General features: G+C 45.8%; 1 protein-coding gene across 1 annotated transcript; it reads left to right on the forward strand.

The window, feature by feature from the left end:
* Window positions 1-16,094: 16,094 nt before the first annotated feature.
* On the forward strand, window positions 16,095-21,853 carry Cyp17a1 (Steroid 17-alpha-hydroxylase/17,20 lyase). Its single transcript, NM_001281931.1, is given in 8 exon segments — window positions 16,095-16,432; window positions 17,647-17,785; window positions 17,997-18,226; window positions 18,972-19,058; window positions 19,443-19,658; window positions 19,956-20,125; window positions 20,906-21,009; window positions 21,414-21,853. Coding segments are annotated over 8 exon segments (1,536 nt in total). The 5' UTR covers window positions 16,095-16,135; the 3' UTR covers window positions 21,707-21,853.

Consider the following 21,853-nt stretch of genomic DNA (forward strand, 5'->3'; position numbering starts at 1 on the left):
AGTTTAGTTTTGTCTTAAGTCTAAATTTTTTCTTTAGACTAAAAAGGGAATTGTAGGGAGAGATTTTACATATCCATAGCACTAACCACTCCCATGTGGGTGTAGAATGTACAGGAGGAGGGGGAGGATAAATAGAACTAGGGGGAGGAAACTCTCTTTGGGTTTTGGTTTCAACCTGGAGAGCAGCGTGCGAACCTTTGGTTCTAGGCTTTCTTGGCTTTTCAAGTAAGTGATTTCTCTTTCAATAAAATATCATAGGACATCCATATTTTGTTTAGTTTAATATTTCTGCATCAGGAAATAATCAGACAATGGTATTATATGTTCCTGGTGCTTCTGTCGAATTATTGATCCAACATCTTTGACACAGGAAGATCAGCTTAATTATCTTTTTCTTTCTAAGTGACTTTTGGTAAATAGCATTTTAAAATTTACAGATATATAATGATATATAGGATTTTTTTTGAGACAGGGTTTCTCTGGCTGTCCTGGAACTAGCTGTGTAGACCAGACTGGTGTAACGTGTAGTCTTCCTGCCAGTCACTTAGCTCCCACTGCTGTCTCAGCCCCCAAATAACACACAAGACACCATATTAATTATGAAGCTATTGGCCATTTGCTTTGATTTCTTATCAGCTAGCTCTGACTTAATTATTTACCCATAACTGCTAATCTGAGTATTTCCACATGAAATACTTCTCTTACTGGAGGAAGTGTCGCGTCTGCTGCAGCCTGTGTCCGAGAACGTGCGGAGGGTGTCGGGGATTGACAACACAGAGACTTGTTCAACGATGTAAAGAAAACTTTAAACAGGCCCCAAAAAGGTTCAAGAAAACTTCCTAAGAAAGGCTCCCACCAGAGAAGCTTCTGCTCTCTCCTCTCCCCTGCTGGTTCTGCCCTGACACCAACAACTGATCTCGGCGTGGCAGAAGAGGCGGTTAGTCTTTGGACAAGGTCGAGGTCAGGGCGGTTTCTGTGGGTAGGCCTTTTCCAGGAACGTATTGCCCCGGGCATTGTATTTAGTAAACATGTTTTAGTAAACATTGTCTTACAGCTGCCTACTCCCAGGCAGAAGGGGAAGTGGGTCTCTGCTCAAGGTCTAGTGTTCCCACAGAGGAAGGGTCCGGACCTCCTACATCCTAGTCCTACTTATCTTGCGTCCTTATTGGCCAAGAGTGCTTTATTTAATCAACCAATCAGACAAACATACACAAGAGAACTTCCCCTATCAGGCTGGCCTCAAACTCAGAGCTTCACTTGCCTCTGCCTCCTGAGATCTGGTGTAAAAGGTATGTCTGGCTCCTTTAATGTCCAGTGACCAGTAGTAACAATTTCCCTAATTTCCTTTTTCTTTCTTTTTTATACTTTTAAGTTTTATTTTATGTGTATGGATGTTTTGCCTGTGTGTATGCATATGCACTCCATGGGGGCTGCTCTTGCAGAGGACCTAGGTTCAATTCCCAGCACCCACATGGCAGCTCACATTCCTCTGTAACTCCAATTCCAAAGGATCCAATGCTGTCTTCTGGCCTCCCTGAGCAGCAGGAATGCAAGCAGTGTACAGACATATAAGCAGGGGAAACATCCATACACATAAAATAAATAAATGAAAATTTTAAATAAGATAAAAAATATAATTGTGCCAAGCATTGGTGGTGTACACCTTTAATCCCATCACTCCGGAGGCAGAGGCAGGCGGATCTCTGTGAGTTCCAGGCCAGCCTGGTCTACAGAGTGAGATCCAGGACAGCCTCCAAAACAATACAGAGAAACCCTGTCTCGAAAAAATATATATATAATTGTACCTATTTAAAGTAATTGGCTTATTTTTTTAATAACAAGAGTGCTAGTTTCATTAAGGAAAGTAAAGGGAGGTGAATTGGGGGAACCTGAGGTGAAATTTAGGGCTGAACAAAATCCCATCATCAATGTTAACCCTTGGAGATTGGTTGGTTGGTTGGTTTGTGACTTTTTGTTTCTTTGTTTGTTTTGTTTTTTTGTGGTAGGACAGCTTTGGCTGTCCTAGAACTTACTCTGTAGACCAGGCTGTCTTCAAACACACAGAGATCTCTGCCTACCTTTGACTCCCCAGACCTGGGATTAAAATTATGAGCCACTACTACCTGGCTCTTTCATTCTTTTTTTTTTTTTTTTTTTTGGTTTTTCCGAGACAGGGTTTCTTTGTATTGTTTTGGAGGCTATCGGTCCAGCCCAGCCTCGAACTCACAGAGATCCACCTGCCTCTGCCTCCCGAGTGCTGGGATTAAAGGCATGCGCCACCACTGCCCGGCTCTTTCATTCTTAATACTTGGCTCTGGTGACCTTTTTCTCGATAAAAATATAAAAAGATTGGAATGTATTTTGTTTGCTACTTGGTGATGATATGTTGAGGGGTTTTGTTTTGTATTTTGAGACAGGTTGGCTTTAAATTTACTTTTACAGCAGGGGGTGTCTTTGAACTCCCAGTTCTCCTGCCTGTATTAGCCTCATTCCAGGGATTACAGGCATGTGCCACTATACCCACCCAGCCTTGCCCTGGAATTTTTCACTAAAAAAGATTTCTACAGTTTTATTCCCAGGTAGAAACAGGTGAGGCTTGTGAAGGGTAAGAACTTTTCTCTCTGATCGTGGTGCACAGTGCTTTGCAATAATGAAATTGTATGAGCTCTAACCCATTGCCTATGGTAGTGTCTGGCTACATGTCTCCAGTGGTCTGAATGGATGCAGTTCATCGTGGTGAGGAAAGCAGTGACAGGGCTCCGTGTCACTGGGGCCGTGAAGCAGCTCCTTGCTTGCCCACATCTCAGGAGATGAGGAAACAGACTTCAGGGGATGCTTCGCCCCCATTTCATTTCCGGTTTTAATGGTTTGTCATTGTTTTTAAAATATGAAGGTTACATATTTGACTACATATTTATCGGTTGCATTAGTCTTTTTAAAAAATCTGCTTTATAGCCGGGTGTTGGTGGCGCACACCTTTTATCCCAGCACTCAGGAGGCAGAGGCAGGAGGATCTCTGTGAGTTCGAGGCCGGGCTGGTCTACAGAGCAGGTTCCAGGACAGCCTCCAAAACAATACGGAGAAACCCTGTCTAGAAAAACCAAAAACCAAAAAAAAAAAAAAAAATCTGCTTTGTCTGGGAGTGGTGGTGCATGCCTTTAATCCCAAACTAGGGAGTTCCAGGACAGCTGGCCTACAAAGCAAGTTCCAGGACAGCCAGAACTACACAGAGAAACCATGTCTCTTTCAAACTACCAAGAAAGAAAAAGAAAAAGAAAAAAATTGATTATGATGAATTTGAAACAAAAGAATAGGGCCTGAGCCGGGCGTTGGTGGTGCACGCCTTTAATCCCAGCACTTGGGAGGCAGAGACAGGTGGATCTCTGTGAGTTCCAGGCCAGCCTGGTCTACAAAGCAAGTTCCAGGACAGCTTCCAAGATAATACAGAGAAACCCTGTCTCGAAAAACCAAAAAAATAAAAAAAATAATAGGGCCTGGAAGCAACCACAATGTCTAGAAAGTGATGGGTTAACCCCAGAATTTGTCAGCTTAGGGTCTCTGAGAATCATTCAGGACAGTCCTACTAAGACACAACTGTAACCCTTGTGTGTGTGTTAAGTCATACTCTGAAAGGCACTGTGAATGGGAATAAAATGGCATAAAAGCCACCTCTTAGCTCCAGAAGAGACTCATAATGCTCTACTCCTAGAACAGTGACTACTACTAACATTCACAAGGCACTTTTACAGATTCCTTTCACGTGCAAAGATATTCACACAGGTTTCATGCATCACAGGAATAAGTTGGAGACAAGCATCATGGTCACCCGTAAACAAACACTTCAAGCTGAACAACACAGTTGTGTAACACTATTTATACTGTTTAGACTGGAGCTGGGGACATGGTCCTGAGGTTGAGAGCGCTGGATGCTCTTCTAGAGGACCCATGTTTGAGTCCCAGCACCCACACAGCAGCTCACAATTGTCTAGAACTCTAGTTCTAGAAGATCAGACACCCTCATATGGCCTCTATAGGTCCCAGTCATGCCCTTGGTACCCAGACAAGCACACAGGCAAAATATCCACATACATAAAGTAAAATTTAAAAAAGGTTTAAGGAAATAAGTCCAAATAAAATTACAATTTTTTTGTAATTTTTGAAATGTTTTGTCTTAGTTATTTTGCTTATTTACCATCTTACTTTTTTGGAGATAGCCTCTCACTATGTAGCCTTGGCCAGCCTAGAACTTTCTATGAAGGCCAGGCCTTGAACTCATAGAGACCCGCCTGCATCTGCCTCCCAAGTGCTGGGATTAAAGGCTGTGCCACCACTGCCGAGCCATCATGCATCTTTTTATATGAGTTCTGGAAACTGAACTCACCTCATCAGGCATGTAACAAAAGTGATTTACCTACTGAGTCACCTCATAGGCCCTATTCCCGCTTTTAACATCATCCATTTATATTATTGTATAGAAAGGAAAAAGTTAACACAATCTGTTTTAAAAACAAGATGTGTTTTTGAGACTGTGTCTCATCCTGTAGCCCGTGACAGCTTTGAATGGGCACTGATCCCTTTCTTCATCTCCAAAGAGCTGAGATCACAGGCATGTATCAGCTTAATGCTGAAGTTGTTATTTTCAGTCAGACTGATCATGAACATGCATTTTTCTCTGAAACTTCTAGAGACTCTTAAATGACACTAAAGGAATAAATATCTCATTTATTCTTCAAAATAGATTTTAGTCTGTTCTTATTTTCATTTTACAGTCTAGAAAATGATAAAAGATGATTTAACTGCCTGAGATTATTTTGCTTTTTTTTTTTTTGGTTTTTCGAGACAGGGTTTCTCTGTAGCTTTGGAGGCTGTCCTGGAACTAGCTCTTGTAGACCAGGCTGGCCTCGAACTCACAGAGATCCGCCTGCCTCTGCCTCCCAAATGCTGGGATTAAAGGCTTGTGCCACCAATGCCCGGCTTTATTTTGCTTTTTAAAAAAAGTTTATCTACAGAGTTTGGGGAGCACGTGGGCACATGTCATGTGTCACATGTCAGAGGACAGCTCTGTGGACTCTGTTCTCTCCTTCCACCTTTACATGAGTTCCAGGGAGCAGATTGCCTGCCTTGAACCACAAGTGCCTTTATCCAGGGATCCAGCTCACTGGCCCTCATATTGTTGCTGGGTGGTAGAAAAAGAATAGAACCTTCTGGCCTTACACCAGTGTTCTCCCATCTAGTGGTCTCACCCCTGCTTCCTTGCAGGTTAGGGCTCTACACTAGGCATAGTCATTGATATCAATAAAACAAGAGCACATACCCCATAAAACCTTGTGGGACCTGATGTCTTCTGGCACTTCAAGGCTAGCATAGACGTCACTGAAGTATAGTTCCCCACCATACTGAAAAAGAGCAGGGCACAGTTCGAGCAAGGTTAAAGATTACACTGATACAGATAATGAAAAAATTGATGAGTGCAGGAGTTCAACTTCAAAATTTCCGTGTTTGAGCTGATACTGACCCCGCTGACCTTTGAACGTTGAAATCAACACACAGGGACAGAGGCATTTAATTTCTCCAGTGACCTATCCAACACAAACTTGATTGACTCAGAAAGGAAAGAGTTAACAGGGAGTTTTTAAACAAGAACACAGTAGGGGAAAAATAAGTGTCTCTCCTAAATGCATTCAGGTTGCCTAAATTTTTAGCAAGTCCCAATAGCCTTAGGTGTCTAGACAACTAACAGACAAATCCACAGAATTAATAGTCTTACTGCTTGAAAATTACAATAATTGAGCCTAGTGGTGTCACACACCTTTAATCCCAGCATTTGGGAGGCAGAGAAGACAGGCAGATCTCTGTGAGTCAAGGCCAGCCTTGTCTACACATAGAGTTCCAGAACATCCAAGGCTACCCTGTCAGAGAGAGAGAGAGAGAGAGAGAGGAGAAAGGGAGACTCAGACTAAGGAATCTTGGCATGCATTAAATAGCTGTGGGTCAGAGAAGAAGATCAGAAGAATTTCAAGGAGCATAGAGCTGTATGTCACAGTCGAGGGTTGAAAAACACAAATAACCGATAATGTTAGCATTATGAATGGAGGTCTGAAAGAAAGCTAATGCATTTGGCAAAGAGGAGGTCACTGTTGACCTTATTGTCGGTGGATCCAATAGTGTGGTGGGCTCAGAGACCAAATTGCAATGAGTATACACACAATGGATAAGGAATGAAGTAAAGACACCAGTCTCATATTATTTTGCAAGAGTCTGGAGGATGGAGAAATGGCCCAGAGGTTCAAAGCACAATACTGCTCTTTCTGAGAACCTAGCGTGCACACACATTGGGCAGTTTACAGTTTCCTGTATCTCCAGCTCCAGGGGATCAGATGACCTCTTCTTGCCCATGGATATACATTCCTTCAGACACATACCCATACGAATAAATGAAAAATAAGTAAATAAGTAAATCTAAAACTGTGCAGAGGTTAAGAGCATTTGTTATTCTTGTAAAGGGCCTGGATTCAGTTCCAAGTATCAACATGACAGCTCACAATTAATTATCCGTAATTCCAGTTCCATAAGATCCAACTCTCTCTTCTAACCTCTGCAAGCACTAGGCAAGCACATGGTGCACAAACCTATTTGCTGCAAGACATTCAGGTATATAAGACTGCGGTAGTTTGAATATCATTGACCCCCATAATCTCATAGGGAGTGGCACTATTAGGAGGTGTGGCTTTGTTGGAGTGGGTGTGGTCTGTTGAAGGAAGTGCATCAATGTGGGGCAGGTTTTGAGGTTTCCTATGCTCAGGATACCACCCAGCATGTCAGTCGACTTCCTGCTGCCTCAAAAATGTAGTGTTCTCTATTATGACTCCCACACCACAGCTGCCTGCCCGCCGCCATGCTCCCCACCATGTGATAACGGACTGAACCTCTGAAACTGAAATTAAGCCACCCCAATTAAATGTTTTCTTTCTAAGAGCTGCATGGTCTTGATGCCTGTTCACATCAATAGAAACCCTAACTGAGAGACAGACACTTTCTCCTCTAAGTCACCATACCAAATAGGAAAATTATCTATCAGTGCCCTTGTGCCAGGAATTTTTCATTGGGTGAGAGAGCAGATCTCATGAATCGTTCACATGAGTGAGAAACCCCCACAACTGTGATAACTGTCTCTTTCGGAGCTTCATATTAACTGGCAAAACCACACAGAAGAGATCAATAAATGTGATGGCTATGGTAAAGATGTTAAAACTTAATAGACATAAACAAGCCATGGAGAAGCCCTATAGATGGGAAGTGTGGCAACGCCTTCACGAGGGGCTCCCATCTCACATCCTTATGGGACCTCACACTGGTGAAAGACTTACGTGAAGACTGTTGGAAAGCCTTCAGGCACACTTCCAGGAGAAGACTTATGTGAAGACTGTGGGAAAGCCTTCAGGCACACCTCCATCCTCTGCATGAGTCAGAGAAGCCCTTGTAGGTGTTCTGGGGGTGAGGAAGCCTTCAGCTGGAGCTCCAGTCTTTACATCCACCAGAAAGCACACAATGTATGTATGTATGTATACATATATACATATATCTCAAAATATCAACTCTAAGTTGTTTTGCTAAAAAGTTAAAAATCTTATTTTCTTTCTTTTTTCTTGTTTGTTTGTTTGTTTGTTTTTCAAGACAGGATTTCTCTGTGTAGCCTTGGATGTCCTGGAACTCACTCTGTAAACCAGGCTGACCTCGAGCTCAGAGATCTGCCTGCCTCTGCCTCCCAAGTGCTGGGACTAAAGGTGTGTGCCACTACCACCCAGCAAGATTTACATCTTAAAACCATTAGTGCCACCAGGAAGGAAAACCCTTATCCACCTACACTGACCTCAGGCCACCTTTGCAGCAGTCTGCAGAACATTCTTTCTAAAGAGACTTAGGTGAGACAGTGTTTCTATTCATCAGCTCAGGTCATAGGTGCCCCACAGCTTGATTCTGAGTACGGACTCTCTCAGTATGCATGCCTGAGATGGGGCATCATGTCCCTGCCACACATATGATCTCTCCTGGAATCCTAGCACCAGGACTCGGTAGTTGAAATACCACCCTAAACCCATGAGTGCTCAGACTTTGAATCACCCTCTGTCTGTGTTTTACAAAATGATCAGGAGAGAGCCACTCTCCAGGGATGCAAGCTCATATTTCAATTGCTTCTTCCTTCTTGCCACTCAAATCCAGTTATTTCCCAGCTCCAGGTTTGTTTTTGTTTGGTTCTGGATTTTTATTCTAATTAAAAGCACATGGTGTGGGACCGGAGAGGTGGCTCAGCTGTTAAGAGCACAGGCTGTTAAGTTCTCAGGTCTTCCAGAGGACCTGAGTTCAGTTCCCAGCAACCACATGGTGGCTCACAACCATCTATAGTGGAATCTGATGTCCTCTTCTGGCATAAAGGTATACATGCAGATAGAATACTCATAAACATAAAATAAATAAATCTTTGTTTTAAAACAAATCACATGATTCAATCTAAGTCCAACTTACAGATGCAATGATTAACAGAGTCTACAAACTAAAGAAAATTCCAGGGCACTTATGGCCGCCACTGATTTCCTGATCAATGAGTAAGTAGATAATTACAATTCTCCTAAAATCAAAAATAATTATTTAATGCTATGTAGGAAGGTATGTGATGGGGGATGTCCTTCTGTATATATGTTTCTCTTATTGGCTGATGAATAAAACACTGCTTGGCCAATAGCCAACAGAGGCAGGAAGATAGGCAGGACTGGGAGACAAGGAGAATTCTGGGAAATGTAGGCAGAGAGAGAACAAAGAGGAGACACCATGGAGGGACCAGGAGGATAGGACATGCCAGGTATTCTCTGGTACGATAAGGCCATTTAGAAATATATAGATTAGTAGTTATGGGTTAATAATTAAGATAGAGCTAGCTAGCCAGACGTTGGTGGCGCACACCTTTAATCCCAGCACTCAGAAGGCAGAGGCAGGCAGATCTCTGTGGGTTCAAGGCCAGTCTGATATACAAAGCAAGTTCCAGGACAACCTCCAAAGCAATACAGAGAAACCATGTTCTGAAAAAAACAACACAAAACAAAAAAACAAAACATAGCTAGCCAATAAGAAGCCCTAGACATCAGCCAACAGTTTAATAATATGGCATCCATGTGCTTATATGGAGCTGAGAAGGGTGGTGGGACCTGGTAGGACAAGAAACTAGAGCAACAGGGGTGAGTGTTTATGGATACTCCAAGGACACTCCGAGGTAAAGGGATTCAGTAATAGCAGGACATAAGGAATGCTTTGTCTGAGTTGAATCAAGTGGCAACCTCAGAAATCCCCGAAAGACATGGGAGCTGAGTCAGTTTAAAGGAAAAGGAAGAAGCATGAGCTCAAAGAGGAGCATCTGCCATCACGATGGAGCACAGCACAGTTCCTCAAGAGCTGGGGAAGGCCTTGGGAGGGCTGGGAGTCATGGAGGGTGAGTCCCTCTCTGTCATCACCATGCATTATATACCAGTTCTGTTATGGTGTCAGCATGTATTGCTGAGGCACCACCCTTGTCACGGCTAATGGGAAGAGGCTCTAACCCCTGGCACATAGCACAGGAGCCGAAGCTGTGGGGACAGGACAGAGGCTCAGAGACATGAGGTGTTGAGCCATTGTCCTGAGTTTTCTGAACTTGCTCTGTTGTGTGTCTGCTGACTAAAATGAGAACCCCCATGGGGGAATTCAAGGGATGTATAAAAGATCAGAGTCCCTAAAGATGAGAACAGGAAGCTTCTGTAAGCATTTCAGGCAATCAGGTGGGACAGGTATTCTGGCACTCGGGAGTCACAGAATACTGAGTGTTACCCGGCTCAGATGGAAAGGTATCCTGGAGTGTGTTTCTTTGGCTCTGCTCAGGGTGTGCTTCTTTGGCTGGTCCCTTTTTCCTACAGCTTCCCTTCTCAGTCCTGTTTCCCAGGAGCCCTCCCATGCAGGCTTTTGCTTGCGATCTTTGGGGAAATAAGGGTCTGGGAAGCCAAAGTGCCTGACAAATGAAATAGTCTGAGAAAAGAGTGAAGGAATAGGCTCAAGAATATGGGGGAGGGCTGAATTTTTGTAGTGTGGGTGTGTGTGAAATATTTTCATATAAACTTGTAAGTATTGCCAGCCGGTGGTGGCACACACCTTTAATTCCAGCACTCGGGAGGCAGAGGCAGGTGGATCTCTATGAGTTCGAGACCAAGCCTGGTCTACCAAGCGAGTTCCAGGACAGGCTCCAAAATAATACAAAGAAACCCTGTCTGGAAAAAACAAAAAACAAAAAAACAAAAACAAAAAACATGTTTTAAGTATTTCTTTCCACTGTTTCTGGTTGCATTGTATTCCAGCTCCTTCTAGTGGGAAGTGTATTGCTGGCAATAGCAAACACTGATTACATAATTGATGTTGCATTCACACTATATGACTTCTGCAAGATAAGTTCCTGGAATTGAAATAATTGTTCCAAAGGGTGTGTATAAAGAAAAACCCACCACATATTTTGAAAAGCAGAAGGGCATGGCGATTAAAAGCTAAGATCTCCAACTCCAGGAATATAGCTCAGTAGTAGAGTACTTTATGCACAAGGGCCAAGGTTCTGGGTTCAATTCCCAGTGCCAAAAATAAACAAAATACAACACAAAAGGAAGGGAGAGAGGCAGACAGAAGGAAGAAAGGGGAAGAAAGAAGGAAGAAGAGGGAAGAAAAAAAGAAGGGAAAGAGAGAGGAGCAAGGTAAGAGCTTTAATATTGTTGATTCCAGCTGCAACATTAGCTAGTTGGTGACCGTTGTTAAGTTCTCCTACCTCCATTTTTCAACTGTAAAGGGAGCATGAAGACAGCGGGAACCTCTGTTATGGCTTTTGTGAAGGATTAAATAGTATAGTGTACACTCTCCATTTTGTCAAATTATTAGAAGGGACTGGGACTGGGAAAGGAAGTAAGAACTCCTTACTCTTAGAATCAAAGGAAAGTAATTGACAACAGACACATTGAGGGAGACTGAATTTAATTTAATGATCTTCATTTGCTTAAGATTAGAGGAGACTGACACCTCCTTTTTTTTTTTTTTTTTTAAGCAGGGTTTCTCTGTGTAGTGCTGGCTGTTCTGGAACTCACTCTGTAGACCAGGCTGGCCTTGAACTCAGAGATTTGCCTGCCTCTGCTTCCCAAGTGCTGGGATAAAAGGTATGTGCCACCACCACCCAGTGGCAGTCCTTTTCAACCTATTTTATTTGATGTGTAGGAGTGCTTTGTCTACATATAGGTACGTACACCATGTGTGTACCCAAAACAGTCAGAAGACACCATTAGATCCCCGGGAACAGCAGTTCACCATGTGGGTGCTGGGAACCGAACCCAGTCCTCTGAATAGGCACTCCACGCTCTTGAACCATCTCTGCAGCCCCCAGGAGGAGGGCAGTCTTTGAACTGTAAGTCTGGAAATGTTGACTGCACGTTTTTTACAGATCCTAAAGTCAATTGAGGTGATTCAGAACAGAGAGGAAGAATGCAAGCCTGCTGCTCAAATATGAAAATGAACTAATGAAAAAGCCAGGCACCTCTGCCTATAGTACAGTGACTCAGGAGGCGAAGGCTGGAGGACAGCTTGAGCTCTGAGGTTTGAGGACAGCCTGGGTGACGAGCGAGGTTAGAAGGACAGGGTGAGTGTTGAGGATGCCAAAGAAGTGTGGTGGGGGGATGTCTCTGAGACACATGAGCATCATGACTGCATGCGTGGGCTCTGGAGCCCTTACATGGAAAGCGGGGTCGCAGTCTTTTAGTGGAAATACAAAGTGGCAGCACCGGCTTGAAGGGCGGGTCTGCTCGGTGCCCTGGCTAGACCTGATGAGCTGCTCAAAGTTCGACAGTAGGGTTGAAAAATCAGGAGCCTGACCAGGCGGTGACCTTTAATCCCAGCACTCTGGAGGCAGAGGCACGAGGATCTCTGTGAGTTCAAGGCCAGCCTAGTCCACAGAGCGAGTTCCAGGACAACCTCCAAAGATACAGAGAAACCCTGTCTCGAAAAACCAAAAAGGAGAAAGGAAGGAAGGAAGGAAGGAAGGAAGGAAGGAAGGAAGGAAGGAAGGAAGGAAGGAAGGAAGGAAGGAAAAACAGAAAGCCTGGGAGCTTGTTTGGAGGTTCTAGCAGGGGAGCGCAGCTACTCGTATACCCTTGACCAAAGACCGGTCCTCCTGGCGCACGCCTTTAATCCCAGCACTCGGGAGGCAGAGGCAGGCGGATCTCTGTAAGTTCGAGACCAGCCTGGACTACCAAGCGAGTTCCAGGACAGCCTCCAAAGCCACAGAGAAACCCTGTCTCGAAAAACCAAAAAAAAAAAAAAACAAAAAACAAAAAACAGAAAGCCTGGGACTGGGCCGGTGGACCAGATTGGGGGGAGCTGTTTTCTACTCCTGAATCGAAAACCAAGATGATTGCCAGATAGCTCACCAGACAACAAAACGCATTGCTCTTCTAGAAGCTTATCACAAACTATACAAGACACACATGAAAAGTGCAGAAAAAATGGAAGACTCAGAAAGCAGGAAACAAATGTGGGAACAACAGACCTTGGCCAGAGACCCACTCCTCCATCAGCCTGGGAGCAGGCAGCTGTGAGACAATGTTTACTGAAAACATGTTTACTGAAAACAATCCAGTGCCCTAAGAAATGTTTACCGGAGCTGTAAATTCCCGATAAGCCCCCCCCACACACACACACTGAAACACCCTGGCTTTGATCTTTCCAAAGGCTAGCTGCCTCTTCCTACCCCCTGCTGCTACTGCCAATTCTGGTGTCAGGTATATATAACCACCAGTCAGGAGGAGGAAGAGTGTGTGTGTGTGTGTGTGTGTGTGTGTGTGTGTGTATGGCAGAAGCTTTTCTTGGGAAGTTCTCTTGAGCCTTCTTGGGGAGCATAAAATTTTCTTAACACAACTGACTGGTCTCTGTGTCATCATTCCTGACACCCTCGCCACATTCTCGGATACAGGCTGTGCAGCGGGCGAGGCAAACAAAAACTGTTAGTGTACTTAAATGATGGTTATTAAAGAAGGTATCATACAGGCTACAACTAGTCCATTGTTTTATTTGGTGCTGTAGACAGAACACAAGGCCTTTCACATGCCAAGCTACATTTTCAATATGACTTTTCTATTGTTTTTGTTAATGATTTTTTGAGAAAGGGACTTACTGTGTACCTGTGGCTACCCTGGCCCTGAACTCACAGAGACACACCTGCCTCTGCATCCTGAGTGCTGGGATTTAAGGTGTATGCCACTACGCCCAGCTTATTATTTTGGGGTGCTGGGATTTGGAGCCCCTGCATGCTATGCTAATGACCAACCCTGAGATATATTCATATTCTTCCCAGTGGGCACCTTGGGTTTTATTGGTACAACTTTCTTAAAACACAGTCCTCAGCTTCTTCTGGAAACCTTAGTTCAACCTGTATAACAATAATTCAGTATTACCAGAGAATTCACAGCCCAAAGGGAGTGGGTATTTCTGATGTCAGTCAGCATAGAAGGCGGGTTCTCAAACAGGCAACCTATTCTGGCTTCTGCAGGCAAAAGTACAATACATACGTGCATTTATTTGGAACCAAAGGGTGGCAGGACCGGCCTGGACAGAAACCTCCATTCACACTTTAAACTTTTTTTTAAAGATTTATTTATTTATTATGTGTACAAAATGTTCTGTCTGCATGTCTGCCTACAGGCCAGAAGAGGGTATCAGATCTCATTACAGATGGTTGTGAGCCACCATGTGGTTGCTGGGAATTGAACTCAGGACCTTTGGAAGAGCAGGCAGTGCTCTTAACCACTGAGCCATCTCTCCAGCCCCCACACTTTGAACTTTTTAATGTTAAAGCTTTTAAGGACTGTGGGACTTTTAAAGTTCTATCAGTTTTATATTATTTTGTGATATTAATATTAATATGAGATCTGGGGGGATCAACAGGAAGGGAAGGTTGCGTTTTAACAGTTTGTGCGTCAAGCAGTCAAAGGGTCAACTGTATTGGTTGGCTTTTGCCAGCTTAACACAAACCTAGACATACCTGGAAAAGAAGAATCTCAGTCACCGAGTTGCCTTATCAGATGGGCCTATAGGCAAGGCTGTAGGAGTATTTCCTTGATTAATGATTGAAGTGGGAGGACCCAGCCCACTGTGTGAGCCACCCTTGAACAAGTGATTCTGGGTTGTATGAATGCAGGCTGAACAAGCTATGGGGAGTAAACCCGTTAGCATCACTACCCTAAGACTCCAGCCTCCAGGCTCCTGCCCGAGCTTCTCTCAATGGACCGTGACCTGGGATATGTTAGTCAAGTAAATCCTTTGCTCTCCAAGTTGTTTTTAGTCATGGTCGTTAGTTATCACAGCAACAGAAACCAAACTAAAACAGGGAGTAGGCATGTTTGTAGAGAGGTGCCAGGGTCTGGAGGGAGAATTGGAGAGTTATTGCGTAATGATTTCAGTGTCAGCAGAGTGGTGTAAGTTTTGGAAGGGGATCAATCGATAGTTATGTAACAATGTGCACAAGGTGTATACTCCTAAAATGTAAACTTTGCTGTTTGATCCTCCAGAACCCTCAGCATGGAAGGAATGAACCACACACACATGACAAGCTAACAAATCAAATGCAATACTTTTGAAATAATAAATAATTAAAGCGCTACTCTGAAATTTTGCGTTTTATGTTTATATACTAGTTAAGGTGTTTTAAGTAATTTTTAATTGGTATTTTATTTTGTGTGGGGACACCAGACCTTGAGCAGAAACCCACTTCCCCTTCGGCCTGGGAGCAGGCATCTGTGTAATGTTTACTAAAAACAATTCAGTGCTTTAAAGCTCTTCATAGGGCTGAGATAAGGGCTTGCTCACTAAAATACCATGCCTTTCACATCTCCTACGGCTAGATGCCTCTTCCTGTTTTCCTGTGGTGTCTCCCCGATTCTGGGGCCGAGATTAGACCACCAGCCAGGAGGAAAGAATGGTATGTAGATGAATGACAGAAGTCCTTAAAAAGGAAAGCTCCTTTTTCTTAGAGAGACTTCTCCAGAGATTTCACCAGGGACTTCTCCTGAGAGCTCTGCTAAGCGGACTGGGGTCTCCTCCTAAGCTGACTTGGGAAGATAAAGTTTTCTTAAAGCAACCGACCGGTCTCTGTGTCATCTATCCCGACCACCTCGCTACATTCTCGGATGCAGGCCACACAGCAGGTGCGACAATTTTGTATGCATGAGTGTTTTACCTGCATGTATGTATGCATACCATGTGTGTGTCTGGTGCCTGCAGAGGCCAAAAGAGGGCGTCAGATCCTGGAAACAGAGTTATAAAATGTGAGCTGCCATGTGTATTCTGGGAATCAAAGCTGGGTCTTCTAGAAAAGCTGCTGAGCCCTCTCACGAGCCCTCAGTCTTTTAAATGATGCATTTTATGTTTTATATATAGTCACGTAATAAAATTATTTTCCCATAAAAGGTTAAGTAACCCACTCAAGACTACATAGCTAAAAAGTGACCTTGCTAGATTTGAACAGAAACCTGAAATGGCTCTTGAGCTGATGCTCTGCCTTCCTGAGCAGCCATCAAACCTGGGGCATCTGGGTTCTTGCCACCAGTCTTGTGGGACCTTATGCAGACTGACCTCTGAAGATGTCATTCGACTCGACTATTAAATAGTAAGACATAAGTATCTGTGACGGGTTTGGTTTGCTGCAACCTGACGACATGAATCACTATCCGTGAAGCACTTTTAACATACCGGCATGCAGGCTCTGAAACCTTGATCTCATTCTGATACCATTTGCCTCTGGGATGTTCCGTCAGGCAGAAGCCCCAAGGAGATGACCCACTATCTGCTCCTTAACCTGCCCCTCCCCTAGGGGTTCACCCTGAAGTTGAGCCAGCCCTTGAGGAGGCCCCATTCACACTTCTCTCCCTTTTCTAGGTGAGGACTCTAGGCTTGGATCTGTCCCAGGATAAACTTTTACAGGCCAAGAGATAACACCACTTCAAGGTGACGACCAGGGATGCCTTTTAAAAGCCCTTCCTCACCGGAGCTGCTGCAGCTTCTCCGCTCCGCAGCGGGCCATCTGCTGATTGCCATGTGGGAACTTGTGGCTCTCCTGCTGCTCACCCTGGCCTATTTCTTTTGGTCCAAGTCAAAGACGTGTGGTGCCAAGTCGCCCAAGAGCCTCCCATTCCTGCCGCTTGTGGGCAGCCTGCCGTTTATCCCCAGACATGGCCATCCGCATGTCAACTTCTTCAAGCTGCAGGAAAAATATGGTCCCATCTATTCTCTTCGTCTGGGTTCCACAACGACAGTGATCATCGGCCAATATCAGTTGGCCAAGGAAGTGCTTGTCAAGAAAGGAAAAGAATTCTCTGGTCGGCCCCACATGGTAAGTAATACCTGCCCTCCTCCTCCTCAGCCCCTGGGATTGTACAGTTCTTAATTTTTCCAAAACCAGACTAGTGGGGCTGCTCCCTCAGATCCCCAACCTCTAAACTGGGAAGGAGGAATTAAAGAGAGACCTCTCGATGGCCTGTCCATCACGGTGATGCAGGGACCTGCAGGGTTAGGGGACTCTTGCTCCACTCACCCTCCCCTCGATTATATAATAACCATTCTTGAACGTTCTGACAATGGCCATAGCCCAGACCTAGAGCTGAAGTTCCCCCTCAGTGTGACTGTTAACAGGGGACAGTGATTGCATCCTGCACAGGACGATGCTGGGAGAAGTAGCTGGCCTCTTGGGGTGGGGGAGCTAACATTACAGTTTCCCTGGCCATGTGGCTTTGGCTCACAGATAGGAGGACAGGGAACAGGGACATACAGTAGTATCTGAAGACCTCTGACCTCATTGTAGTAACCCTACAACCACCACCCATGCTCCCATGACCCTGCTGCAAGTGTTCCCCTGAACACCCCAATAAAACACAACTGGCCTCAGCTTTGAGCAGGCCAAAATTGATTAATTTTCCCTGGGTGAGTCAGCCAGAGTGGTCTGCCCCATTACCAGGCTCCCCTAGATTTTGGGCTCCTCTCAAAAGCAAAAGAATAAAAGAGACTGGCAGGTAGGGCTTGGAGGGTCAGGGATGTAAGAGGGAGACTTGGAGCCCTTGTGCTTTTGGGGTAACTTTCAGAGGAGATAGCCCAAGCTTAAGTCCAACCCAGGAGGATAAAACATGTGCTATCTTCAGATGAGGGATTGAGGCTGGGTGCTCATGCCAGAAGTGGAAAGAGAAAGAAGCAGCATAGATTCTGTGGCTTTAGCAGGAGCAGGGAAGATAGGGAAGCCTATGGTCTCCCTGTTCCCAGGACAGGCACGGCTGGCTTAGCCCACCCATAGCTGCCTCTCCTGGTCAGAACTCGAAGCACAAGGGCACCCTACTAGTGCACTGAATCCCAGAGCTCTTTCATTCAAACTTGGGGTTCATCTGTCTCCTCGCTGTACTGCCTTTCACGGAACTTGTAAGGAGGAATTTAGGGCCATCCTCTCAAGCGTGGAGCAGGGAGGTTACAGCCCACAGGTCAGCACTGCAGGTAGAGGGAGAAGCCCGAGAGTTCCGGGGGTCGCCTCATAATTCTCACAGCCCTGCCTGCTCTCCAAAGGTGACTCTAGGTCTCTTGTCGGACCAAGGAAAAGGCATCGCCTTCGCTGACTCTGGTGGCTCCTGGCAGCTGCACCGGAAGCTGGCGCTCAGCAGCTTTGCCCTGTTCAGGGACGGTAACCAGAAACTAGAGAAGATCAGTGAGTGAGATGCTAACCCTTGGGCTGGGGAGCAGATAGAAGGCTGGGGGGCTGGGAAAGGATGCGGGATGACTGGGTCCAACCGTTTCTGAGCGGCTGCTGCCACCCAGTGGCCACATGGTCTCTATGCCCATTCCTGGACAAGCGGACCCTGCTAGAGAGGTGCCATTGGTTGATCAAATCCTCCATTCAGCATTCCCTCTCTCCTCAGTATGTCAGAAAGCCAGCTCGTTGTGTGACTTCCTGCTCACCCACAATGAGGAGTCCATAGATCTTTCCGAACCTATCTTCAACTCAATAACCAACATCATCTGTATCATCTGCTTCGGCATCTCTTATGAGAACAGGGATCCGATACTGGCCACCATTAAGAGCTTTACAGAAGGCATCCTGAACAGCCTGGGCAACGATCATCTGGTGGACATATTCCCTTGGTTGACGGTGAGAATGAAGCCACACCTCTCCACTTCCAGACCCCTCTGGGACAGTGTCCCCAGTACCTTCACCCTCCAAGACCATCCTTCTCACCCAATTCACCCAGCAGTCATCTTTGTCTGCTCTGCCTCTTGAAATGGCAGACATTTCACTGGCGTTTGTACCTTCAAGGCAGGCTCTCACATAGCCCAGACTATTCTCGAAATGCCTGTGTAACTGAGAATGACCTTGAAATCTTGACCCTCCTACCCCCAAGTCTCAAGTACGAAGATTATAAGTGTGTACTATGATGCCTTGCTGGGTCTCCTTTTTAAATCCTGATCTTAGTATTCATGGCTCCCGTATTCTTCAATTGCAATGTGCCAACAGTAAGCATCTGTGTTAATCAGTGGGTTACCCCTGGAGGTATGGCAAATTGTCTTCTTTGTACAGATGAGAAAAACAGGCTCAGGCTGAACCCGGTTGAGGAACTATCCTCAGTCTCCTCTGTCCTATGGGAAAGGGAAGGCACTCACTTCCTTTCCAGGGCTTAGGGTTGAACTGAATGGGGAGGGGCCGAGGAGGCCACCCTGTCCTCCGTTGTTACAAGTTTTCCTTTTTGGTCATGGTGATATCATTCTGTTGTCACCTTGTCTTCCTGGTTGAACGTCCAGGCTGGCGTGGGGACTTTCTTAAAGAGAAAGCTAAGATCTGCCTCTGGAAGAATTCTCCGAGCTGGATAGATGGATTTGACATTTCCTTCTGTTTCCAGATTTTTCCCAATAAAACTATGGACATGATAAAGAAAAATGTTAAAATTCGAGATGAAGTTCTAAGTGGAATATTAGAAAAATGCAAGGTAAGAGAGAGGGCGGAGGCAAACGTCAGGTGTCTTGAGAGCAGGCCTGGGTGCGTTTTGGATATTTTAAGCTCTCCAGAGCCTGGTAGGGGCTTGGCACATTCTATAGGCTACCACTGGAAACTGATTTATTAATGAATGGGAGTGGGAAGGTGAGAAATTGAAGAAGTTCTTAGAAGGGACACAAAAGAGGACCCAGGGCTCTCAGTACCTCTACAAACTCACAGGTTCCCCTCCCCACTATCAAGTCCGAGGAATCTTGCTGTCTCTAGTCTAAGACGAGTGTGGAGGGGATGCTGGCGGGGATGCTGGTGGGGATGCTGGAGGGGATGCTGGAGGTGGGGCTTCCTCCTCATTGTCATCTCTCACTGTTTCTCACTCCAGGAGAAATTCAACAGTGACTCCATCTCCAGCTTGATGGACCTTCTAATACAAGCCAAGACAAATGCGGACAACAACAACACCAGTGAAGGCCAGGGTTCAAATGCATTTTCAGACATGCATATCCTTGCCACAATAGCAGACATCTTTGGCGCTGGCATAGAAACCACCGCCTCTGTGTTGAGTTGGATTATTGCTTTTCTGCTGCATAATCCTGAAGTGAGTGTCCCCTCATCCTTGTCTTCCTATAGAATCTGACCAGCCCCATTTGGGGGCTGGGGGTGCAATGCCTGAGACTTCTGTATAGGCAATTCAGCTCGACCTCTCACACAAGCAGTGGTTAACTCTGACCCTGGGTTAATGTTGCTGCATCTTCTAGAAACAAGGCTTGGGCTGCAGAACCATCACTGGATGGGATCTGTCTGGGCTGTTCTGAGTGTGACCACTGGGTTCTGCTAAGCCCACATCTCTCTCAGACTTGAACAACCTGTTCACAGGACCTTGTTCTGCCCTCAGGTGAAGAAGAAGATCCAAAAGGAGATCGACCAGAATATAGGTTTCAGTCGCACGCCAACTTTCAACGACCGGAATCACCTCCTAATGCTGGAGGCCACTATCCGAGAAGTGCTTCGTATCAGGCCTGTGGCCCCCATGCTCATCCCCCACAGGGCAAACAGTGACATGAGGTATGCCTTTCTTTCCAAGACACTCAGTGACCTAAGATATGCCTTTCTTTCCAAGACACTCAGTGACCTAAGGTATGCCTTTCTTTCCAAGACACAGCCTAGGATGCAGCCTCTAGCCAGCCCATTTTGTCCCTATCCATGTCTCATCTGCCCTTAGCTGCTGATAAACCTATAATCAAATGGTGACTACTGACCCTAGCCATTGTAACCACTGCCTCTGCCTCCCCTACCTCCACTGACTAAGCTGCAGCTCCATCCGGCTTCCCTCCAAACTTCCAGTTGCCCTAGGAGACATGAATGAGTCTGGGCTGAAGGACAGGGTGCATCAGACAGCTGTTGTGCATATGCTACACTCACACACACTCACACTCACACACACTCATGCACGCACACATTCACACACACTCACTCTCACGCACACTCATGCACGCACACACACTCACACACATGCACACTCATGCACGCACACACTCACACACTCACCTCACGCACACTCATGCACGCACGCACACTCACACACTCTCACACACTCACACTCACGCACGCACACCAGCTTCCGAGGCACACCCATGTGTTGACAAGCACAAATGTAAGGTTGACAGGCAAGTGCTTATTGAATGGATAAGGCTGGATCCAGGTGCAATCCTGGCAGAAGCCGGAAGCTGAGGGAAAGGAGTGAATAAGAATGAAGGCCTAGAGGGTTCTTTCCCCCAGTGGAGACTTGGGGCTGAGCAGGAAGAGGAAGACAATATTCCTTTTTCTTCTCTTTGCCTGGGTCAGCATTGGTGAGTTTAGCATCCCCAAGTTCACACCCGTGATCATCAATTTGTGGGCACTGCATCATAGTGAGAAGGAATGGGACCAGCCAGATCGGTTCATGCCTGGTGAGTGTCTGTCTGTCCCATTCTGGCCCCTGGGCCATATGGCCAACCTAGATTCTGATCCCCTGGGCCAGCACTCCTTCCTGTCCACTGGACTTGCTACTAGAAAACTCTTGACTGCATCCCCTTAGGCCTCTGGCCATTTCCAGTCTCTGGGAGACTGCCCCACACTCTTCACGGCTTTCCAACTAACTCACCCTTCAAATTACTTCTGTGGGAAGCCTGCAGGCACCTGTCTCCCAGTAAGACCCGTCCCTCTCCCCTTGGATGGTGGCATTTTCTCCTGGTGAGACCTCTTGCCCTCTCTCCATCCTTCCTGAATATTTAATTTCCTCATGGCCTAAAAGTGGGTCAAGTTTCCCTGGGCAAAAGCTTGGCGGCTGATTAATGCTTCCCTCTGTCTCCAGAGCGCTTCCTAGACCCAACGGGAAGCCATCTTATCACACCCTCATTAAGCTACCTGCCCTTTGGAGCTGGAGCCCGCTCCTGCATCGGAGAGGTTCTGGCCCGCCAGGAGCTCTTCCTCTTTATGGCTCACCTGCTGCAGAGGTTTGACCTCGATGTCCCAGATGATGAGCAGCCGCCCTGCCTGAAGGGTAACGCCAACGTGGTCTTTTTGATAGACCCCTTCAAAGTGAAGATCACAGTGCGCCAGGCATGGAAGAATGCCCAGGCAGAGGTTAACACCTGGAGGCCATAACTAATGTCCCCTGGTCCTATATTGTGCAGCTCACAGCACAAAATTAGAGGTGCTACTCCTACTGCCTCCTATAGTCCTCTTCCTTCCTGTCCTGTTTTCTGGTTTGCAGCAATGGAGGGTGATATGCTAAATTAAAGATTTTCCAAT

Source organism: Mesocricetus auratus, unplaced genomic scaffold (assembly GCF_017639785.1).
Source record: "Mesocricetus auratus isolate SY011 unplaced genomic scaffold, BCM_Maur_2.0 Super-Scaffold_4256, whole genome shotgun sequence".
NCBI lineage: Eukaryota > Metazoa > Chordata > Mammalia > Rodentia > Cricetidae > Mesocricetus > Mesocricetus auratus.